The sequence below is a fragment of the Camelus bactrianus genome, chromosome 1 (genome assembly GCF_048773025.1).
Source record: "Camelus bactrianus isolate YW-2024 breed Bactrian camel chromosome 1, ASM4877302v1, whole genome shotgun sequence".
NCBI lineage: Eukaryota > Metazoa > Chordata > Mammalia > Artiodactyla > Camelidae > Camelus > Camelus bactrianus.
This window is the reverse complement of record NC_133539.1, coordinates 60024975-60043462: the sequence shown is the minus strand read 5'-3', so window position 1 is coordinate 60043462 and position 18488 is coordinate 60024975. Positions and strand designations below refer to the sequence as shown.

Below are 18488 nucleotides of genomic sequence, written 5' to 3'. Positions count from 1 at the left end.
CCTCAGCTGTGTTCTCTTACAGTCCTGGAGGTCAGAGTGTGAAACGGTTTTCACTGGCTAAAGTCAAGGTGTCCGCAGGGCGCCGCTCCCTCTGGAAACTGGGGGAGTCCGGTCCCTTGCCTTTCTATCTCCCAGCGCTGCATTCCTTGCATTCCTTGGCTCCTCGAGGCCTCTTCCTTCCTCCACCTTCAAAGGGGCAGCACAGCATCTTGCTTCTCTTCGTTACCCCTACCTTCTGTGGTCAGCTGTCCCTCTGCCTTCCTCTTGTGTGGACCCTTGGGGTGGCATTAAGGGCCCAGCTGGGGAATCTGGGAGACTCTCCCACCTCAAAATCCTTCACTCAATCACACTGCAAAGTCTCCTTTGCTGTACGGGATATCATTCACAGGTTCTGGGGCCATTATTTACAAAACAACGGACACAGGGAGAAGCTCTGGGTCCTGAGCCTGTGGCACAACTTGGCCAACTTCTAGACCAACTTAGACACATGCGCTGCCCGGGCCCCCTGCTGCCACGCCAGGTCAGCGCCAGGCCCTCTCTGCCCGGACGGACTCCAGGGGACTGCACCACCAATGTCTCGTCCTGTTGGACCCAGGCACGGGGTGGTTGGTTGCATGTTTGTGCGGGCAGGCAGGTGCTGATGTGCTACGTGTGTCCCTTTAGGCCACGGCGAGTGTCACTGCGGAGAATGCAAGTGCCACGCAGGCTACATCGGGGACAACTGTAACTGCTCGACAGACATCAGCACGTGCCAGGCCAGGGATGGCCAGATCTGCAGCGACCGCGGGCACTGCGTCTGCGGGCAGTGCCAGTGCACTGAGCCAGGAGCCTTCGGGGAGACGTGTGAGAAGTGCCCGACCTGCCCCGATGCTTGCAGCACCAAGAGGTAATGGCCCCTCTCCAGCTTCTCCCTCAGACTAGGACTGTCACCCACCCAGTGAGCCGTCAGGGCCGGCCAGCCTCTCACTCCCCGTCTCCTGCACCTGCCCCACCTGGCCTTCCTGAGGAGCAAAACTCTTACTATCATTAACTAGACTAGTATCTTTGAAACACTGGTTCCATGGGGATTTTGTTAAAAAATAGAAAAACAGAACAACAACAACAAAAAGATTGCTCTTCCTAACCATGTTTAGAAATTACCAGATTACTGAGTTAAATGAAATTAAACTGATTTTGGTACCAAAATAACATCTTCTTGAGTCTTTAGAGGGCTACTGAGTATTTCAAAAGGGGATTCAGCCAGCATGCATCTTTTTTCCAAATGAATTTGCTTCCCACTCCGTCACATGAACATCTCCCAAACAATGCTTCACGGACCTCCATGGGAAATGCTGCTTTAAACAACACATAATCAGAAGGTAAATTGAATAGGAGGACACCGACCTAGATAAGGCATGCCAGGAACAAAACGCAGTGGCTTTTGAATTTTCTGCTCCATTTGCACAGATAATGGGGCAGGTCTCTGTACGGCTGCTGAGTGCAGAGACTGGACGCGGGCTCCAGGCCTTCACTGACTCAGCCATGGGGTCGCGTTCCCCGGCTGACCTCCCCACGGCGCTGCCCTTCACACCCCACCGGAGTGGGAATGAGAGGGAATGAATGAAATCGGGGAGTTATGCCATCAGGAACGCACGATGACACTTTCCCTTGCATTTTGCTAGAGAAACAGCGGTGCCATCACCACCCGTGCTCAGGGGCCAGGAGAAAGGGAAGCAGGGCACAGATCATCAGAAACAAATAATAATGCCGACGTTGTTTCTCTCTGGCTGGGAAACGCAACTGTGCAATTTTCTTGGCAGGTTTCCCTTCCAAACGCCTGGCTCAGGCTCCTAATGAGAGGAGTTCATGCTCCCTGAGCTGCCGTGGCTGCCGGTCAGGCCGTGCTCAGAAATGTGGTGGGTGGCGGGACCCCAGGTTGGATGTTTGCCACAAATAATTCAGGGTAATTGAAAGCTGGCTGCAGATGGATAGAAGAGATAGACAGGGCCGGATTTTATTTTGCGTAATTAGAGGGGAGCCAGCAGAGTAAGGAAGAAGAAACACAGATCCACTTTAGACCCACTGAGAGCTGAGAAACAGGAGAAATCCAAATAGTAACATCCCAGGGGAGGAGGTTAGGCTCCTGGACCTAGAGCCCAAATAGCTGTGGCCGGTTGAGCCTGGAACTGGGGCCATTATCAACATTTAAGGCCTGAGGGAGGTGCCCTCCCGTCAGCTCCCACCAGTGGAACCCTTTCGAGTACATGCTCCCAGCCCTTGGGGCACAGGAGGCTAATGGGGGGGCGGGGCCAAGCTAGGAGATACACATGGAACTAATGAAAGCAGATAAGGCCCGTTTCTTCCCTTCCTCTGGAGCAGCAAGGGTTAGCTTAAATCAGTTAAAAGGCCCTTGGGAAGACAACCTAAACTTTAACTGTTTAAAGCATTCATTTCCAAGAAGACAGAGACTCGATTTGTTAACCACTAAGCAATACCACAGGAGCGAGGGGAGCAAAGATGCCGTCAGAGTAGCTCACTATTCCCGCTCACTTGTCTCTGGGCCACGCTGACCCTCTGTCTCTTTCACACCCTAGTTGTAGCTTTTTTTTTTTATCCCTTTGATAGTTCCCTATATCAGGCTGTTTTTCTACTTAATGCTTTGCTGAGAGCCACCAGGTTTCGAATGCCTTATGTGCTTTTGTTCCCCTAGGGTTTCAGGACAGCCCGTCTCTACTTTCTAGAGCTAACCAAACACACCCTTCACCTTGGGTGAGTTCACATTCAGCCTCAGCTGATTTCAATTAACAGGCTCTCTGAGTAAAGTCTGTCTCAGCAACTTTGTTTGCTTAAAGGCCAGACTTATTTTAATATACGACTACAGTACATCACAAGCTTCAGCCCAGTACGTGGAGTTCACAGGTTGAACTGATACGTCCACATGGATAATTAGGGAATGTTTCCTGGAAGTGGCCCTGTGCTTTCATGACAACAGGGGCTGCGGATGGAGGGCCCGGTGAGTCCTAGCAGAGACCGAAGCAGCCCCCTTTCCTTGCACTGTGTTCATCCAGGGGCTGGAGGACCAGAGCTGGAGCCACCCCTCCCGGGTCCCCAGCTGAGTCTCAGTTGCCTGCCCACTGGGGCTCAAATGCAAAAATTACCAACTTGTTTGTTAACTCTAAAATGTTTCCAGGAAGTCATTCCCAGGAGAGTAGGATTTTGTGGCCAGTTCTGTGAATTTTTAAGCATATTATACTAGAACCCTGGTAAGAAGTCTTACCTGCTTTCTCTCCACGATCCACTCCCTCACCCGTTCCTCCTCAGTGTTCAGAAAGAGAGTAGGGACTCGGGAGGGACTTATCGGAGAGGCAGGTGCCTGGGTGCTGGACCCTGCGGCCACTGACTGCTTTTTGGCCTCATTCCCCTCTCCTGTAAAATGTGGGCGACTTAAACGGCCCCCAGCTCCCTTCCAGGCCTGGCGTTCCATCCACAGTTTCTGCACTGGAAGTGTCATAACTGGTCTCTTCACCCCGAGGAATTTAAAAATGATAATAATAAAGGTGATGCACTGTGACTGGACATCCTTCCATATTTCTGCTGGGGAGTTTTCCAGACACACAGCCCCTTTGGTCCCCACAGGCCTGTGGGGTAGGTAGGACTGCTGTCCCCCGTGCGGCCGAGGTGCTGTGAGGCCACCGCCTGCACTCTGGTGCCGGGGCACAGCTCGGAGGAGGCAGTGGCCCTCCCAGCACGCTTGGCTCTGCATTCCTCACCCCGTTTCCCAGGGAAGCCCCTGTTTCAGGGGCTCTCACCCTCCTTGCAGGCCACCAAGCACCATCACCTCACAGATTCCCTGCAGGTTTGCCGTCAGCTGGCTGTTTTGTCCCAGCCAGGTACCCTGGTGAGGATCCTGGGAATTGGGGCTATAGGGGTGTGAGGACCCCTCTTCGAGGCTGGGCACACTTTCATCATCAGGAACTTCTTGTTGGGATTTGGCTCCTGATATCAGAACTTGAAATCTCCAACCTGCAGCTTGACCTGTGGACTAGACATGCACATACACTCACATACGCTCCTCCAAGAGCCCTCGGGCTTCCCCGTGTGATGGCAACAAGAAGGGCAAGGCAGAAACAGTCCCTGAGGCCAAACATTTGAAGATGGGAGAGGCTGAAGCCTTCAGGGGCAGGCAGGAGGGCTGGGACTCGTGGGACACGCACCCAGTTACCCACGTGCAGCTGCTACACCGCGTCTAACACCCACATTTGTTGCCTCTTTTCCAAAGAGATTGTGTGGAATGCTTGCTGCTTCACTCAGGGAGCTCAGCTGACAACCAGACTTGCCAAAACCTGTGCAAGGATGAGGTGATCACGCGGGTGGACACCATCGGTGAGTGTGCTGAGTGGCCCCGGGCAGCTGCCCCTTTAGGATCTTGGCAGACACACAGAGACCTTCTCCCTGACGAGGATGACCGTCAGGACTGCCTGGCAGGCGGGGTAGTTTTAGTCTTGAGTTAGGAAGCAGCCTCAGCGCCTTGGCCAGTCCTTGCTGGCTCCCCCGTAGGACTTGGGGCGCCTGGGCTGGGGCAGTGGTTCCAGGCTCTCCAGGTATAAGACCTCCTCTGTCCGGTTCCTGGAGCCCAGTCCCTTCCTAGCCTCATCTCCCAGGCTTCCTTTGAAGTTGGCATGTTAGAATCGGTGCTGTTAGCTGCCACAACAAACCAACCCCAGACCTCAGAGACTTAACAAAATGTAAGTCAGTCTGTCACTACTGAAAGTCCAGTGAAGATGCTGACAAGGACTCCATGTGGTCCTGCAGAACTCAGGTACCCTCTAGATGGTGGTTCCACCCTCCTCCAGGTCCTTGGAATCCCCTCCATTGAGTCAGCAAGTGGGGAAGACAGGGAGGGATCAGGCGGGGGGCTTTCATGGGCCAGACCTGGAAGTGGTGCCCATAACCTGCACCCAGAGCCCAGTTGTCCGGCCACATTTAACTGCGAGGATGGTGAGAAACGTCCAGGAAGCCAGGAAACCATGTTTGGTGACCAGCTAGCCAGTCTCTGCCCCATTTGACCTCGGCCTAGCACAGCCGTCCCGATGCTGCTGGCATCGGACAAGGCAGAGCTCACATTCAGTCTGGATGAACCCGGGGTCCAGTGCCGCCCCGGCCCTTCTCCTGGTGACGGGTCGCCCACTCCCTGTTCCATTGTCCTGCCCGGCAGCTTACATCACAGGCTCTTCTCGTTCCAGCCGCTGCAGTTTGACCCCATCCATTCATCCTTCCAGCCATGCCTTTACCACAGGTCCAGTTCTGACCAGGAGCCCACAAGGAGGCTCCGACAGAGGTGCAGACATGTTTGTTTTCACCATCTCTGGGCTGCGTCCATTCTTTCCTGGTACAGCCATTGCTGTCCAGGCTGAGGAGTTTCTAAGGGTAAGGCTGCAGATCACACACCTTAGCCCTACAGACACGTCACGGGGTTTAGTACGGGTCTGGAAAACTCTAGTTACATCCAGTCCAAGTGAGCCTGAACCCCCATGCACTGCTGGGGAATGTGAAATGATGCAGCCACTTTGGAAAACGGTTTGGCAGCTCCCCACAGATTAAACATAGAGTTACCACATGATCCGGCAGTTAACACCCCCAGGTGTATACCCCCAGGAATTGAAGGCATACGTTAACACAAAAACTTGTACATGAGTGTTCATAGTGACATTATTCGTAACAGTCCAAATTGGAAACAACCCAAATGTAAATCAACTGATAAATGCAAAAGTAAACTGTGGTGGTACATCCATGCAATAGGATATTATTTGGCCTTAAAAAGGAATGAGGTGCTAAGACATGCCACAGCATTGATGAACCCTGCAAACATTATGCTAAGTGAAGGAAGCCAGACAGAAAAGGACATGTATGACTCCATTTTTACAAAATGTCCAGAATAGATGAAAGCACAGAGACAGACACTGCACTAGAGGTCGCCAGGGCCTGGGGAGAGAAGGGAATTGGGACTGAGTGGTAAGAGGTGTGGGGTTTCTTTCTGGGGTGATGGAAATGTTCTGGAATTAGTGGGAACAATTACACAATGTGGCGAATGTACTAAAACTATGGGATGATAAACTTCACAGTGGTTACAATGGTGAGGAAGAAAGAGTGTGTGCCCTCAAAGGGACTCTGCCTCTGAGGTTCCCTTTCAGGCAGCCCGACCCTCTTCCACGCCCTCAGCTGCTGCAGCCTCCTCGCCCTGGCCACTCATCTGTCTTGGCCCCGACCTGACCCCTGTGTAGACTTCCGCGTTCCTGCCTCCCTGGTCTTGACTGACTGCTCTGTCTGGCCAGGTACCAGCTCCTGAGGATGCCGAGTCTTGTATTCAGCCAACCCATAATCGCTGTGCCAGGGCTTGTGCTGGACCTGGGAGCCAGCCGGGAGCCCGTTTGCCTGCCCTGCTTCTGTCTAGTGACTTGAGGCCTGGCTCCCAGCCAGTTCCGCCTGCAGCCCTGGGACCGTTGCCCCTAACCAGGCACACGCAGGAAAGACAGGGCAATGCCTGCCCGCAGCCCAGTAGCAGTTCCCTCACTCTGGAGGGAATGCAGCCATTTGTGCACAGCTGCCTCGCAGTCTGTGCCTCTGAGATGGATCAGCTGCTCACAGAGGGCTTCTGTTCGAATTCCCCAGTTACCTCCTTCCTTCCTTCGCCTAGGCCTTTTCATGCACCCACACGCCCTCTCACCCAGACTGGACTTAGGACTGGGAGCTGAGAAAGCCCCGGCCTCCCTGTATGATACCCACAGCAAAGTGTCTGGGTCCAGGTGGAAGCACCTCTGAGCAACAGGCTCATGTAGGCCAGGGCTGGAAAGCACCTGGCGTCTCAGCCTGGCCCGCAGCCGTCATTCAGGGCCGAGGCCATTCCCGCGCCGCCCGCCTCCCTCTTACTTAACACTCTTCCCTGCGTCCTTTCCCTCCTAGAATTCAGTCTAACCCCGTCCCAGGGGTTAACACCTGGGGGGGGGGGGGATTGTGACACCTCTGCCTTGGGTAACAGCTGTGTGGGGACAGGGTGGTGTGGAAGCAGCTCACGGAAGGGGGCTTCCTTGAGGGCAAGGCGAGGCCAGCGGTGTCCGGCCTGGCCCTGGCCTCCGGCGCTGACTCGCTGTGCATCGGCGCAGGCCCCACGGGGGCTGCCAGCCTCTCGTCCAGACATCCTCGTCTCCTTGTGGGTCTTTCTGGTTTTATATCCCAGGAAAGAGCTGCCGGCTCTTGGCTTCTCAGCCAGCTCCCGGCCCAGTGGACTCACGTGTGAGCTCTCACTCGGCCTCCAGGAGCACCAGTGTGGCCCTTCTTCGCTTTGTCCAGTTCTGCTGCTCAGTCCCGCCCGGGGTCCTGCCCCCTCTCCTTCCATGTCGCCCCAGCAAGCGCTGCAGAGGACTGAGGGGCCTCCCTTGCTTGGAAGGAAATTCATGTCCCCAGAGAAGCTAACTCAGCACCTGGGCCTGCACTCTTGATGTGAGAAAGCTGGCCTCGTCTTTCAGGCCCAGCCTCCCCTTTAAGCCTCTCTGCACCCACTTCCTTCTCTGAGGGGTCTGAATCCTCACCCTGTCCATCAGCGGCTCTGAGTTGCTCAGAGACATACTCAGGATGTTTCTGCTTGGTTTTCTTCCAGTGAAAGATGACCAGGAGGCTGTGCTCTGTTTCTACAAAACTGCCAAGGATTGTGTGATGATGTTCACCTACACAGAGCTCCCCAGTGGGAAGTCCAACCTGACGGTCCTCAGGGAGCCAGGTGGGTGGGGGCCAGCTCTCTCCTCCGCTGGGGGCTCAGTTTCTGACATATCACTTGTTCTCACCGTCCTTTCCATACTTGAGAAAGAGGAGAGATACATTCCTTACAAAGATCAAGGTCTAAGGTCACCCCTCCCCTACTGCTAGAGTTTGGAAGGATGGCTGTACATCTGGGGGCCCACTGCTGGCGTGGAGCTTGGGGGGCACAGCTTGGGGTACTGGGAGTTACAGGAGGCTAGGGCCCTGCCCTGGGGGAGTGTTTCATCTTGAAGGAGGTGGTCACAGCGGTGACAGTAAGCACAGAACACACTTAACCTACACGGCTGGTGGTGGTGCGAGTGTGCAGGGCGGGTCTGGACCATCAGGGCTGGGCTGGCCAGTCTTGCATCAGGGAGCATCCGGGTGCACACGCAGCCCTCGCTGGGCTGCGCACTTGCTGGCGTGGAGTCTAAGAAGGGCAGATGGAGTGCTGCTGTGTCTAGCTCCCTGGGTCACTGAGGACGGCACAGTAATCCAACACAGACAATTCTGCCTCATGCTCTGGTCCCCTTCCTTGAGGTAATTAGGGTTTCTGGTATGACCTCTTTTACTTTTCTCTGGAGGAGTCGGGGGTGTGGGGGGCAGAAAAAGATCTGCTCTCTTCAATTCACAGCATTGCAAACTGTTTTTCCATATGGGGCCAGACCACATAATGTGCCTTCCCTAGGCCAGAGGCAGAGGGAAGTGTTGTGGTCCCGGCCCAGGATGCACGCCTGTAAGAATGAGGCTTTGTTTCCAAGGGCTGTCTTTGTGGTTCTTTGAAAATAAGCACATTTGCTCCAAAGAGCTCCACACTAAGGGCTTACAAATGTTGGCTGGCCCCTTGCCCAGCCCTTGTGGAAGCGGCTTCATGATACCTCCTGCCTGTCCAGTCTGCTCCTGAAACTGTTTACATGAAAGCTGAGATGTGGTCCAGCGTCCTGTACGGAAGGCGGGGCCAGGCTGGGGTGTGGGAGCTTCAAGTTGGGGAGATGCAGCCGTGCACACACAGCCCGAGTAAAGTGGAGTGGCCACCAGGCTTCTCCTGGGCTTTGCCATCGATTGCTGTGGGCCTTAGAACAGTCACCAGCCCTCTTTGAATCTTTCACTTTTTGTGCATTGGAGAAACCTGCCTGCCCCCCAGGTCTCCCAGAAGCAATGTGGGGGTCGCAGAGCATTGAGGGGAGGCCTTTGGGGAGAGGCATCCCCTTCATCACAGATGTGCCTGAGGTCTGGGTGTGAGGCTGGGGAAATGGTGGTGCTGGTGGCTTTCCTCACCATGCCTTGGTCCCCTCCAGAGTGTGGAACCGCCCCCAATGCCATGACCATCCTCCTGGTTGTGGTTGGCAGCATCCTCCTGGTTGGGATTGCGCTCCTGGCCATCTGGAAGCTGCTCGTCACCATCCACGACCGGAGAGAGTTTGCAAAGTTCCAGAGCGAGCGATCCCGGGCCCGCTACGAAATGGTAAGCCAGTGGGAAGTTGGAAATAGAAAAATGATCAGGCTTCGGGGTCCAGTTGTGTTCAAACAGCCGACAAAAGCCCACTGACATGTTTGGAATTGAAAACAAAGGCAAAATGTGATCGCAGGCAGTATTTGCCCAATCCTGGATGCCCTGCACAGAGCCCTGTGCCAGACCCGGGTTAGGAGGCTCACAGGCAGGCGCTCAGTGCAGCATCAGCAGGAAGTCTGGATGGTCTGGACACAGTCCCGGAGAGGACCCCAAGTGCTCAGTCTGTCACAGATCTGTGTGTGTGAGTCTCGGGTCCCCAAGCAAACTGCTTGCTCCCGAAGGATGGAGCACTGAGTCAGTGCCCCTGAATCCCCAGTTAGTTTCTGTTAAAGCTGGAAGGGACTGTAGAGACCATCTGATGCAGCCCCTCCTTGCAGAGACAGACAGAAAGCTCTGGGAAGGGAGGGCCCTTCCCAGGCCGGCAGGTTCGAGGCAGCCAGGCCTGCAGCACAACAGCACTGACCCGAGAAGGGCCCCCAGCCCTGACTCTGCATGTTTGAACAAACGAACTAACGCACGTCCTCTGGCCTCCCCTGTTCTGCAGGCCTCGAACCCTCTGTACAGAAAGCCCATCTCCACACACACCGTGGACTTCACCTTCAACAAGTTCAACAAATCCTACAACGGCACAGTGGACTGACGGTGCCTCCTCCTCAAAGGGCCGGAGGGGCACGTGCTCAGGTTAGAGGCGGACACGCTGGGACAGCTGCTCAGCCTGCTCACGGCTCCCTGCACGGCCAAGCACGGTGACCTTCCAGTGGGCCTGGCCGAGGAGCCCGCGGCTGCACAGCAAGGCGCCCGGCCGCGCCACCTGGCCACCCCTCCGAGCCCGGCGCCGGCCAGGGACTTTGGCGCTCTTGACTTTCCTCACCACATCTGGCTCGTGGTCTCAGTGAACTGCTGAGACACTGGGCTGCCTCTCCCTCCAGCCTGGCCAGAGGGGAAGGCTCTTGGGAGCGTCAGTGTAAAACACCGACAGACACAGTCTTAGCTTTTCTCGTGTTGATCATTTTTATATGAAATAAAAAGATCGTGCATTTATGGTATAGTCCTGATTCCTGAGAATTACCTGCCTGGTGTCTGCCTCGCACATGGGCGTTGGTGATGGGATTATTGAGACGCCGGTTGAAGGCACATAGTTTGCAAATGTCAGCTTTCTTCTGTCCATGTTTGTTTAGTACTTTTGTAATGAAAAGGAAAGATTGTTTGGTAATGAAAGTAAAGACTAAAACCAAAAGATTCCGTGTTTGCCTGACACTCTTTATGACGTGCACGTTCTTTAAGTGGTCGTGAATGGTGACCCAGTGGGGACTGAAATGGCTGTGCCCTCCCTCAGGGGACTCCACACCAGCCCGTCTGATACTCCAGATCAGGGCTCTTCACACAGCTCCATGTGGGGCTCGGGGGCAGCCGGTGGGGGTGCTCCAGGGAGGCCTGGGCAGGTGCCTTTGGACCCTCCCAACGTTTGCTTAAAGAGTTTAGGCTAGAAACTGTGCCGACCATCCCCTCGGCCTCCCACCCCTGTCCACAGGTGCTGAGGCTGGAACTAGACTGTACAGATGAAGGGTCAAGATGTGATTTCCAAACTTCTTGCACAATATTATCAAGAACAATTTCTTTCCAGTGCCTTCCCCAGCCAAACTTCCATGCCCCAAAGCACAAAACCCATTTCACCTTCCCTTCCCTGCAGAGCCCGTAAGTCCCCATCTGTTCCCATCTTTCCCGTATCTGAGGCAAGAGGGCCCCCACACGTTACCTGATTCTATCCTCTTTAAAGAAGATGAAGCTAATTGCTGGAGAGGGGATGCGGCTTTCCCAGGTGTCAGGAGCCTAATGACAAACTGGTAGGAAGAGCCAGGTCTGGCAACTGGAGTGCCGGCCTCCTGCTACCGTCCTAAAATCTCACTTTTTTTCCCCTGTTGGCATCACTTCAAGGCTATTGGGTTTTCATTCCAAATTCATCTGCTCTCAGCCTTGGACCAAATTCCCTTTACTTAATTTTAGCAAACACTAAGACAGATGTCTATCAGAAAACAGCCCCATTACCTGGGGGAGATAGGAACAGATTCTGAGTTTCCTTTGTCCTATGTAATTAGGATGAAACAGATCTCGTGAAGGCGAAGCTGCCTTAAATCCCTTTTGGAATAAAGCCAAATATAGGTATATATACAAAACAGATAAATGGTGGCTTTGAAACCTTTCTAAACAGAAAAATACGACTTTGGAAGAAACTTTGGGTTTCTTTTTTGCTTGACTGTGGGTTTCTTGGAGACACATCATTAACTTGTTCAAAGTCATTTTCTATCTGGGCAGCTCTGTAAGGGCACAGTGTTCTTGAGCCGCCAACATAGAGGATGGTTTCCACCTGATGTGGAAGTTAGGGGTATCCCCTTGGTGCCACCAGATGGCTGTTGTCAGAGCAGCTGCTCACAGTGGTCTGCTGCCCCCTGCTGGACACCCTGGGGACAGCAGTTCAGAGACGACTCCTGAGATCCTCACTACGTGATTCCCTTCTTTCTTGAGGTGATTCGGCCACACTTCCCGTTCCCCCGCCCTGCATCTCGCCTGGGTTAACACAAATGATGGAGCAGGAGCTGAAGGTGGGCTGCAAAACTTTCTCAAACCGAAGGCTGACAGGCCCTTTCCTTCATTCTTTCCTCCTTTTTCCTTCCTTCCTTTCTTTCCTTTCTTTTGTAATCAATTTGTTGATTTAATAGTATTTCCAAATGCTACTTATTTTTATTGATTTTTAACAATTTTTTTTAATTGTAAAAGTAGTACATTGAAAAGATGGAAAATGAAGAGATCATAAAGTAAACGTCTTTTATAATCACACCACACAGAGGTAACCACTCTTGCTCTTTTTGTGGATGATGCCTGTCTTTCTTTTTCTATGGATATATGTGTAACTTTAAGCAAATTAGGATTATAGTATCACTCTTAAAAAGGATGGGGATTCTCATTCCACTTGGTTGACTAGGCCTTAGTCAAACTAAAATAACTAACAGCTGCTTCTTCTGGGAAGACATGTGTTTTTAATTTGCTTAATTAGACTCAGAGCTGGAGGTTGATGATCATGGAACTCTTGGGATGAATTTCAGGTAACAGCAAACAGATGGGGAGATCAGAGGGGTGGAGAGAAGGTCCTTTTCTCTGCCCCAGTGCCATCTCTTACCTGAACAGCTCCTCCCTCTGTGCGGGGCTCCTGCTGCCTGGAGTGCAGCTTCCAGCAGGCTCTGTGACTGACCCGGAGGAGCAGCGGAGACAGCACAGCCGCATAGAGGAGACTCAGGAGGAGGTAAGTGTGTCTGAGGCAGCCCTTGTGGACCGTGGAGCCAGCCCTGGAAGTACAGCCAGGGCCCTGCTGGACGTGTCCGTGACGGCGGTGCTCCCGTCCCTCTCCTCCGGCTCAGCGGGCTCAGGAGGCTGGGACAGGTCTCTCCCCACCTGGCTTCTGTCCTGCCCCAGCTCAGGAGCTCCAGGCTTCTCAGGCAGGCAGGACACGGCTCCATTTTGCCCCCAGGCCCCCGGGGGAAGATGTAAGTGGAGCGAGACAGCTGAGCAGGCGGTGGTGCTGGGAAGGGAGAGCTGTGCTGGGAGATTCATCCTTCTCGGTCCGCGTGGATCCTCCTGCCGAGCTTGCGGCTTTGGGAGGGACGGTCACTGCCCAGCCAGCCCCAACTGACAGGGCTGCCGAGGCGGGTTGATGACATGTCACAGTGAGATGGTCTTCACAGCCAATTTGTTTCTCTGGAGTTCAGTGCTGGGACATTCTGAGGCTTCATTTTGTCACACAATGGCACCTGTATAATTGAGTCTTGATAGTCAGGAGGCTGGGAAATAAATGCCACTAAGCGTAACCTACCTCGGGTTCTTACCAGGCTCCTCATCCTCTCCACCGAACCCTTCTCCCTCTGCTGCCCCCATCCCCCCCGCCCCCACCTCCACCCTTGCTCTCCCATCTTTCTGAGAGGTGTCTTGCATAGTGTCTTCACTTTAAATGGCCTCAAATTCTTGTTGCAAAAAGGCAGGCTCTAAACTGCAAATAACCATAGGGTTATGAGCCCCAGCAACCTTCTAGGATAGTTCTTAACCATTTTGGGTTGGGGACCCTTTTGGTGTTCTAGTGACCGCTACAGACCCCTGGTCAGAATAATGCTCATGAATGTGTAAATAAGGAACATCCTGAAAAGCCTGGGTCTATCTATCAGGCAACTGGTTACCACTTACCATCGTAGTCTGACTTCAGAAACACCCTGGAAGGCTCGCCAATTGTAGCTTCATTGGTCCTATTCCACAGACTGTCAAACACCTGAGACTAAAAGCAGCCTCTCCTCATTTGACCCTCACAATAGGCCCACGTGGTATTCAGGGAAGGTAATGCCTTCTCTTTCTAAGGAGGAGATTGAGATTGGTCACCTGTGGAGTGAGGGTGGGCACGTGACACCCCAGCTCAGGGATCCCTTCTCTGGTCTGCTGCTCTTTCCTCTGCGTCGCACCTTCTCTCAGGAAAAGCAAGACTGTCTTTCCTGATCCTAGAGCTCCCTCATATGACTAGGGAGTCATCTGAGTTTCCCACTTCGAGGCACACATCTTTACTGAAATAAAATGTACCTCCACGTACAGACAGGTTACAAAGTATCTCTCCCCCACCTCTTCCTTGCATCTCTCTCTTGTCCCCAGCTTAGGAGCAGTCTGGTACATGGGTGGTAACCACGAATCCACGCACAGCTCAAGGAACTTGTCTATCTAAAAAATGAGGGAAGATGACAGCTGACACACACTTCATGATTCCTGGCACAAAAGTTCAACACTGTAAAGAGTCCTTTCCATGGATGTGGCCATGGTTTGTGTAGGCACTGGTTCGTGGCGCATCTCCCTGCCAGTCCAGCTGGAGTACTTGCATGAGCAGACGTGGGTACTGGTTGGCATTCACATCCTAGCCTGTGACCATAAAACTATTTTAAAAAACCTACACTGAACAGAATACACCGTCAGCTGAGGGTTGTGTGGCCACATCCTGAGTGAGGGTCTCCACGTGGGTGGGAGGTGGGGGCAGAGGCCCCAGGAGAGACGGGAAGGCCAGGGCTGCCTGCCTCTCCCGCCTGCCCAGCTGTCCCTGCAGGGAATGTAGGCTTGACTTGAGCTGGGAGACATCCCGTATCGGAGGGACCCGGAGTCTAAAAGGGAGGAACAGGGGATGCTGCAGCCCAAAAGGAGACAGACTGTGGGATTCAGGGAAGTCCAAGGGCAGCAGGATGGCGTGGGCAGGGGAGGGGGGAGCATAAGGCAGGGAAGGAGATCTGACCAGGCTGTTTTCCCCTGAGCAAATTCTGAGGCGAATAAGAATCTCTGGGCCATCACTCAGGTATGCAAAAAAACATTATTTTTTAACTCCATATCACCTCTACTTCAAGTATTCAAGTGATGGCAGAAAACAGTTACTAGGTAAAGAGGGACAGTGTCTTGTTAAACACAGTTGTCTCAGGACCCCCACGCCCCACCCTGCTGGTTGCTAGGTACAGTGTCATGACCCTGGAGGTGGCCCACGGAACCGTCTGTGCACCCGACACCTGCTAAGACGTCACTGTCCTCATCAGAACCACTTTCCGTTGAAGTGTCCCTGCACACTCGTGGAGAGCCTTCCAGTCCACCAGCTCTGTTTCTCAGTTAACTCCCACACCCTTTCAGAGAAATGAAAAGACTTCGTGGCTTCTCCCTCATGTTATCTGGAGGGACAGGAGGCTCAGGCCACCTCAGGCTCTGCCCCAGCCACGCATGGCCTCCAAGTCCACTGCCACGGCCCGTGCTGGGTCTCTGCACAGTCCCCGATCTCCTGGGCCCCTCCTAGAAGAGCGAGGCCCAGAGCTCCTCTGTGGCCTGCACGCCTTTTTTCCTCCTCTCTTCCCTCCCTCCTGCCCTGGAGTTCAGTCTGGGGTCAGGGAGCCTGTACCACAGCCCACCCCTGGGTGACTGTGACCACCCCTCTGCCTTCTGTTCCTCTCCCCTGCTCCCTTGGTGGGAAGGAGAGGCAAATGTTCTTCCAAACCAATACATACGCCAGAACCTTGAACTTTAAAAGTTAAAAAGCATTCTAATTGCTTTGTTTCTCTTTGTGTTTCCATTGTGGCATCCCTTTCCTGAGGCCAAAGGCCAAGTACAGAAACTGGAGAAAGCAGACTGCAGGGCAAAAAAGGAGGGAGGGGAAAAAGCTTGATAGTTCAGACGAGGCCTGATTACGAACTTTGAAGGCCTGAGGATCTAAAAAATGTGGCATCCCACACCCTATAATCCAAAATTAAAAATTAACAAAACAGCATTAACCATAAAATAAACATACAGCACCCCAAGAGTCCTGGCCCCCCACCCCTCTTTTGGAGTACCAGATTCCTTCAAAAGGCATGTTTTGGTATCCTTGCTCCACTGGTCCCCTCGGCCCGCGCTCAGTCAGCCAGTCGCACGCCCCAGCACTGACGACACGACTCGCCCCGTCCGCGGAGGGGTGGAGGCCGCACACTGCGGAGTCCGTGGGTCACCGGCTGGCTGACATGGGCTCATGGCGACGAAGCACAGTATCCCTGCAGGAGCCCGGCAGCTGCTGCTTCTGGAGAGATCACTGGAAGCAGTCAAAGGGGAAGGCAGACAGGGAGCCTGGGTCTTGGTGGAATAAAGTTTTGTCTCCCTCATAACCAGGGCTACAACTGGCGTGGTGCACTGTAAACGTGTCAGCCGGCTATTGCTGCACAACAAGCCTCCCCCAAATCCCACGGCCACGATACTGAGCACTTATCATCCTGCTCAGGGGCCTGCACACCAGGTGGGGCCTCGGCACCTCAGGCTGTGGAAGGCTGGTGTGGGCTCCACTCTTAATTTTTTCTTATTCTTCTGGGATGTGTGGGCTAATCAGGGCCTGATCGTGGTGGCAGTGAAAGATGAGTGAGTAGAAACACGAGTCTAGGCTCAGAACTGGGTCCCTGTTCCCTCCACCCACAGTCCATTGGTCAGAGAAAGGTAACAGCTAAGCCCAGCAGCAGCGGGGCGTGGAAATACTCCACCTGAAATGGGAGGGGCTGCTGGGCCATACAGTGAAGTGCATGGACTCGGGAGGGGGAAGGAAGCATGGGGACATGGATGGTTTGGGCACTTTGTATTGAATCCTGGTGGCAATAGAAGCACGTGTCTCTTGAACGGTGACTGATAGGAAGCCTGGCTGCTGTCTCTTAGGGTGGCATGGAGGTCCTAATAAAAGTTTAGTTTAGAAACTAAGTTCCATAATGACTCGAACAGTGTATGTCGGGGTCACTCCATGCTCAGGAAATACTTGATTACATGGTGAAAGACTATTATACGTATAGTATGTAGCTGCATGTGGACATAAGAGGGGGAAAGTTGAATCTATCTGCCTTACAGCAAGAGGGTAAAAAGAGTAACAACGAAATACCAAGCTGGAGGGTAAGGACAGGGATTCTAGTCCTTACTCTGCCTGTCATTAGCTCTTCTGTAACCTTAGGCGAACCATTTCCCAACTGGCCTCCATTTCATCTGTGAAATGGGGTGATCAGATCAGATGATCTCTAAGGAGCTTCCAGTATCAGTTTCTGAAGATCCTAGGGTAGAGTCACCACTTCAGCTGCTGACAGGCCCGTTCCTATTGGGCAGACACGCCTACTCTACTGCACACTCCCAGCCTCCCCTGATGAGCCTTTCAGAGGCACAAGCTCAGGGCACCTCCCTCACTAGTGTGGATACAGTCCGAGCACTGAAGTGCCCCATGATCGGGCTGCTGGGAGCCTAAGAACACTCACAGCCAGGCCGCTACAACCCAAGAGCAGATCACACAGCTGGGCTCAGGACTCCTGGTTGTGACAGTCCTTCCTCAGAGTCTGTGGATGTCACTACCTGTCTCCAAGCTTCCAGTGTTCCAGGGACAGTCCACTACTAGTTGGATTCCTTTTCCAAGTAGTTTATTCCTCTAGATGCTTGTAAAATTCTTCCTTGAAGTGCCCTAATTTTTACAGGATATGCCTTTGTCCGTAACACCTGCCTGGAATTTAGTGAGCCCTTTTAATCTGCAGACTCAAGTATTTTTTCAAACTGGAAAATTTCCTCATTGTTAATTTCGATCATTATTTACTCTGCTCCCATTGTCTTCTCACATTCATGGATCTGTCCTCTAAGCCTCTCATCAGTTCCATCTTTGTCCTTTTGTTTTGAATTTTTATATTTCTTCCACTTGATCTTCCTGCCCACAGATGTAGTTCTCAATATTATCATACCATCTTTAAATTTCCCATCAAATTTCCAAATTAACAACTACATTTTTAAGTTGAGTCCCTTTCCACAAATTGTGTCATCTTGTCTTTGCTATTTTGGTCCTTGAAGTGTGGTCTGTGTCCTGTGGAGCTCAGTTTCAGCAGAGGGCACTTGTGCTCGCTTTCATTCAGAAACATTCGCTGGGTCTGATCCAGGTGCCGAGAATACCGCACTGATGGGAAATCCCTGCTCTCTTGGCGCTCACAGCTGTTACAGGTGGTTTTCTTTGCTTTTCTCCCCGGGTGGCTGGATTTCCTCAGGTGCTTCTCTGGCCTACCCTCGGCTCTGTACACTTTGACCCTCATGTAGCAGCAAACCCGCAACTGGTAGGAGGCGCACAGGCTGCATCCATGGGCCAGCACTGCACTAACCAGGACAGGCGGTCAGGAACCTCAGCTCCTCTGAAGCCAGGATCATCCAGTTGGTCCTCTGATGTGCGTGCACACACATGCACGTGCGTCCTAGACCTGAGCCGCCCCACTGTTTCCTGTGCCCACCTACCTCAAAGGACAGACGACGCCCTGTCTGTCCTCTCCTGTAAAGATCCTGGCAGAGCCTGTGGCCGTGCTTCTGGGCCTCGCCAGCTATTCTGTTCAGGAAAGGTGGGTGCATGGGAGAAGGTTGTCCTCAGGCTGCCCTTCACCCTCCAGTGCCCTTTCCCAGAGACCAGAGACAGTCCACAACAGCAGGAGGCTGAGCGGGGTCTGAGAGACCCCAGGCCTCTGCTGGCCACAAGCTGGTTGTGTGCAAGGCTCTTTGCCTTTCAGGGTCTACACTCGTGCAGCCCTTAAGTGAGGACAGCAGACCAGGTTTCTCGGGTTCCTGGGGCGTCACAGACCGAATGGTTTACGCCTGGAGTCCGGGAAGAGGCCGGTCCTGGTGGGACTCTCCA

The 18488-nt window shown here is 53.2% G+C and overlaps 1 protein-coding gene across 1 annotated transcript in view; it reads left to right on the top strand.

Annotated features, from left to right (window-relative positions):
- Positions 1–10522, top strand: part of ITGB5 (integrin subunit beta 5) — a 105365-nt gene extending 94843 nt beyond the window's left edge. The window contains exons 11-15 of the mRNA XM_074364825.1: positions 664–886; positions 4259–4362; positions 7634–7753; positions 9069–9235; positions 9828–10522. Coding sequence (XP_074220926.1) covers positions 664–886; positions 4259–4362; positions 7634–7753; positions 9069–9235; positions 9828–9923 — 710 coding nt within the window. The 3' untranslated portion in view covers positions 9924–10522. The remainder of the gene's footprint in view (positions 1–663; positions 887–4258; positions 4363–7633; positions 7754–9068; positions 9236–9827) is intronic.
- Positions 10523–18488: the final 7966 nt, after the last annotated feature.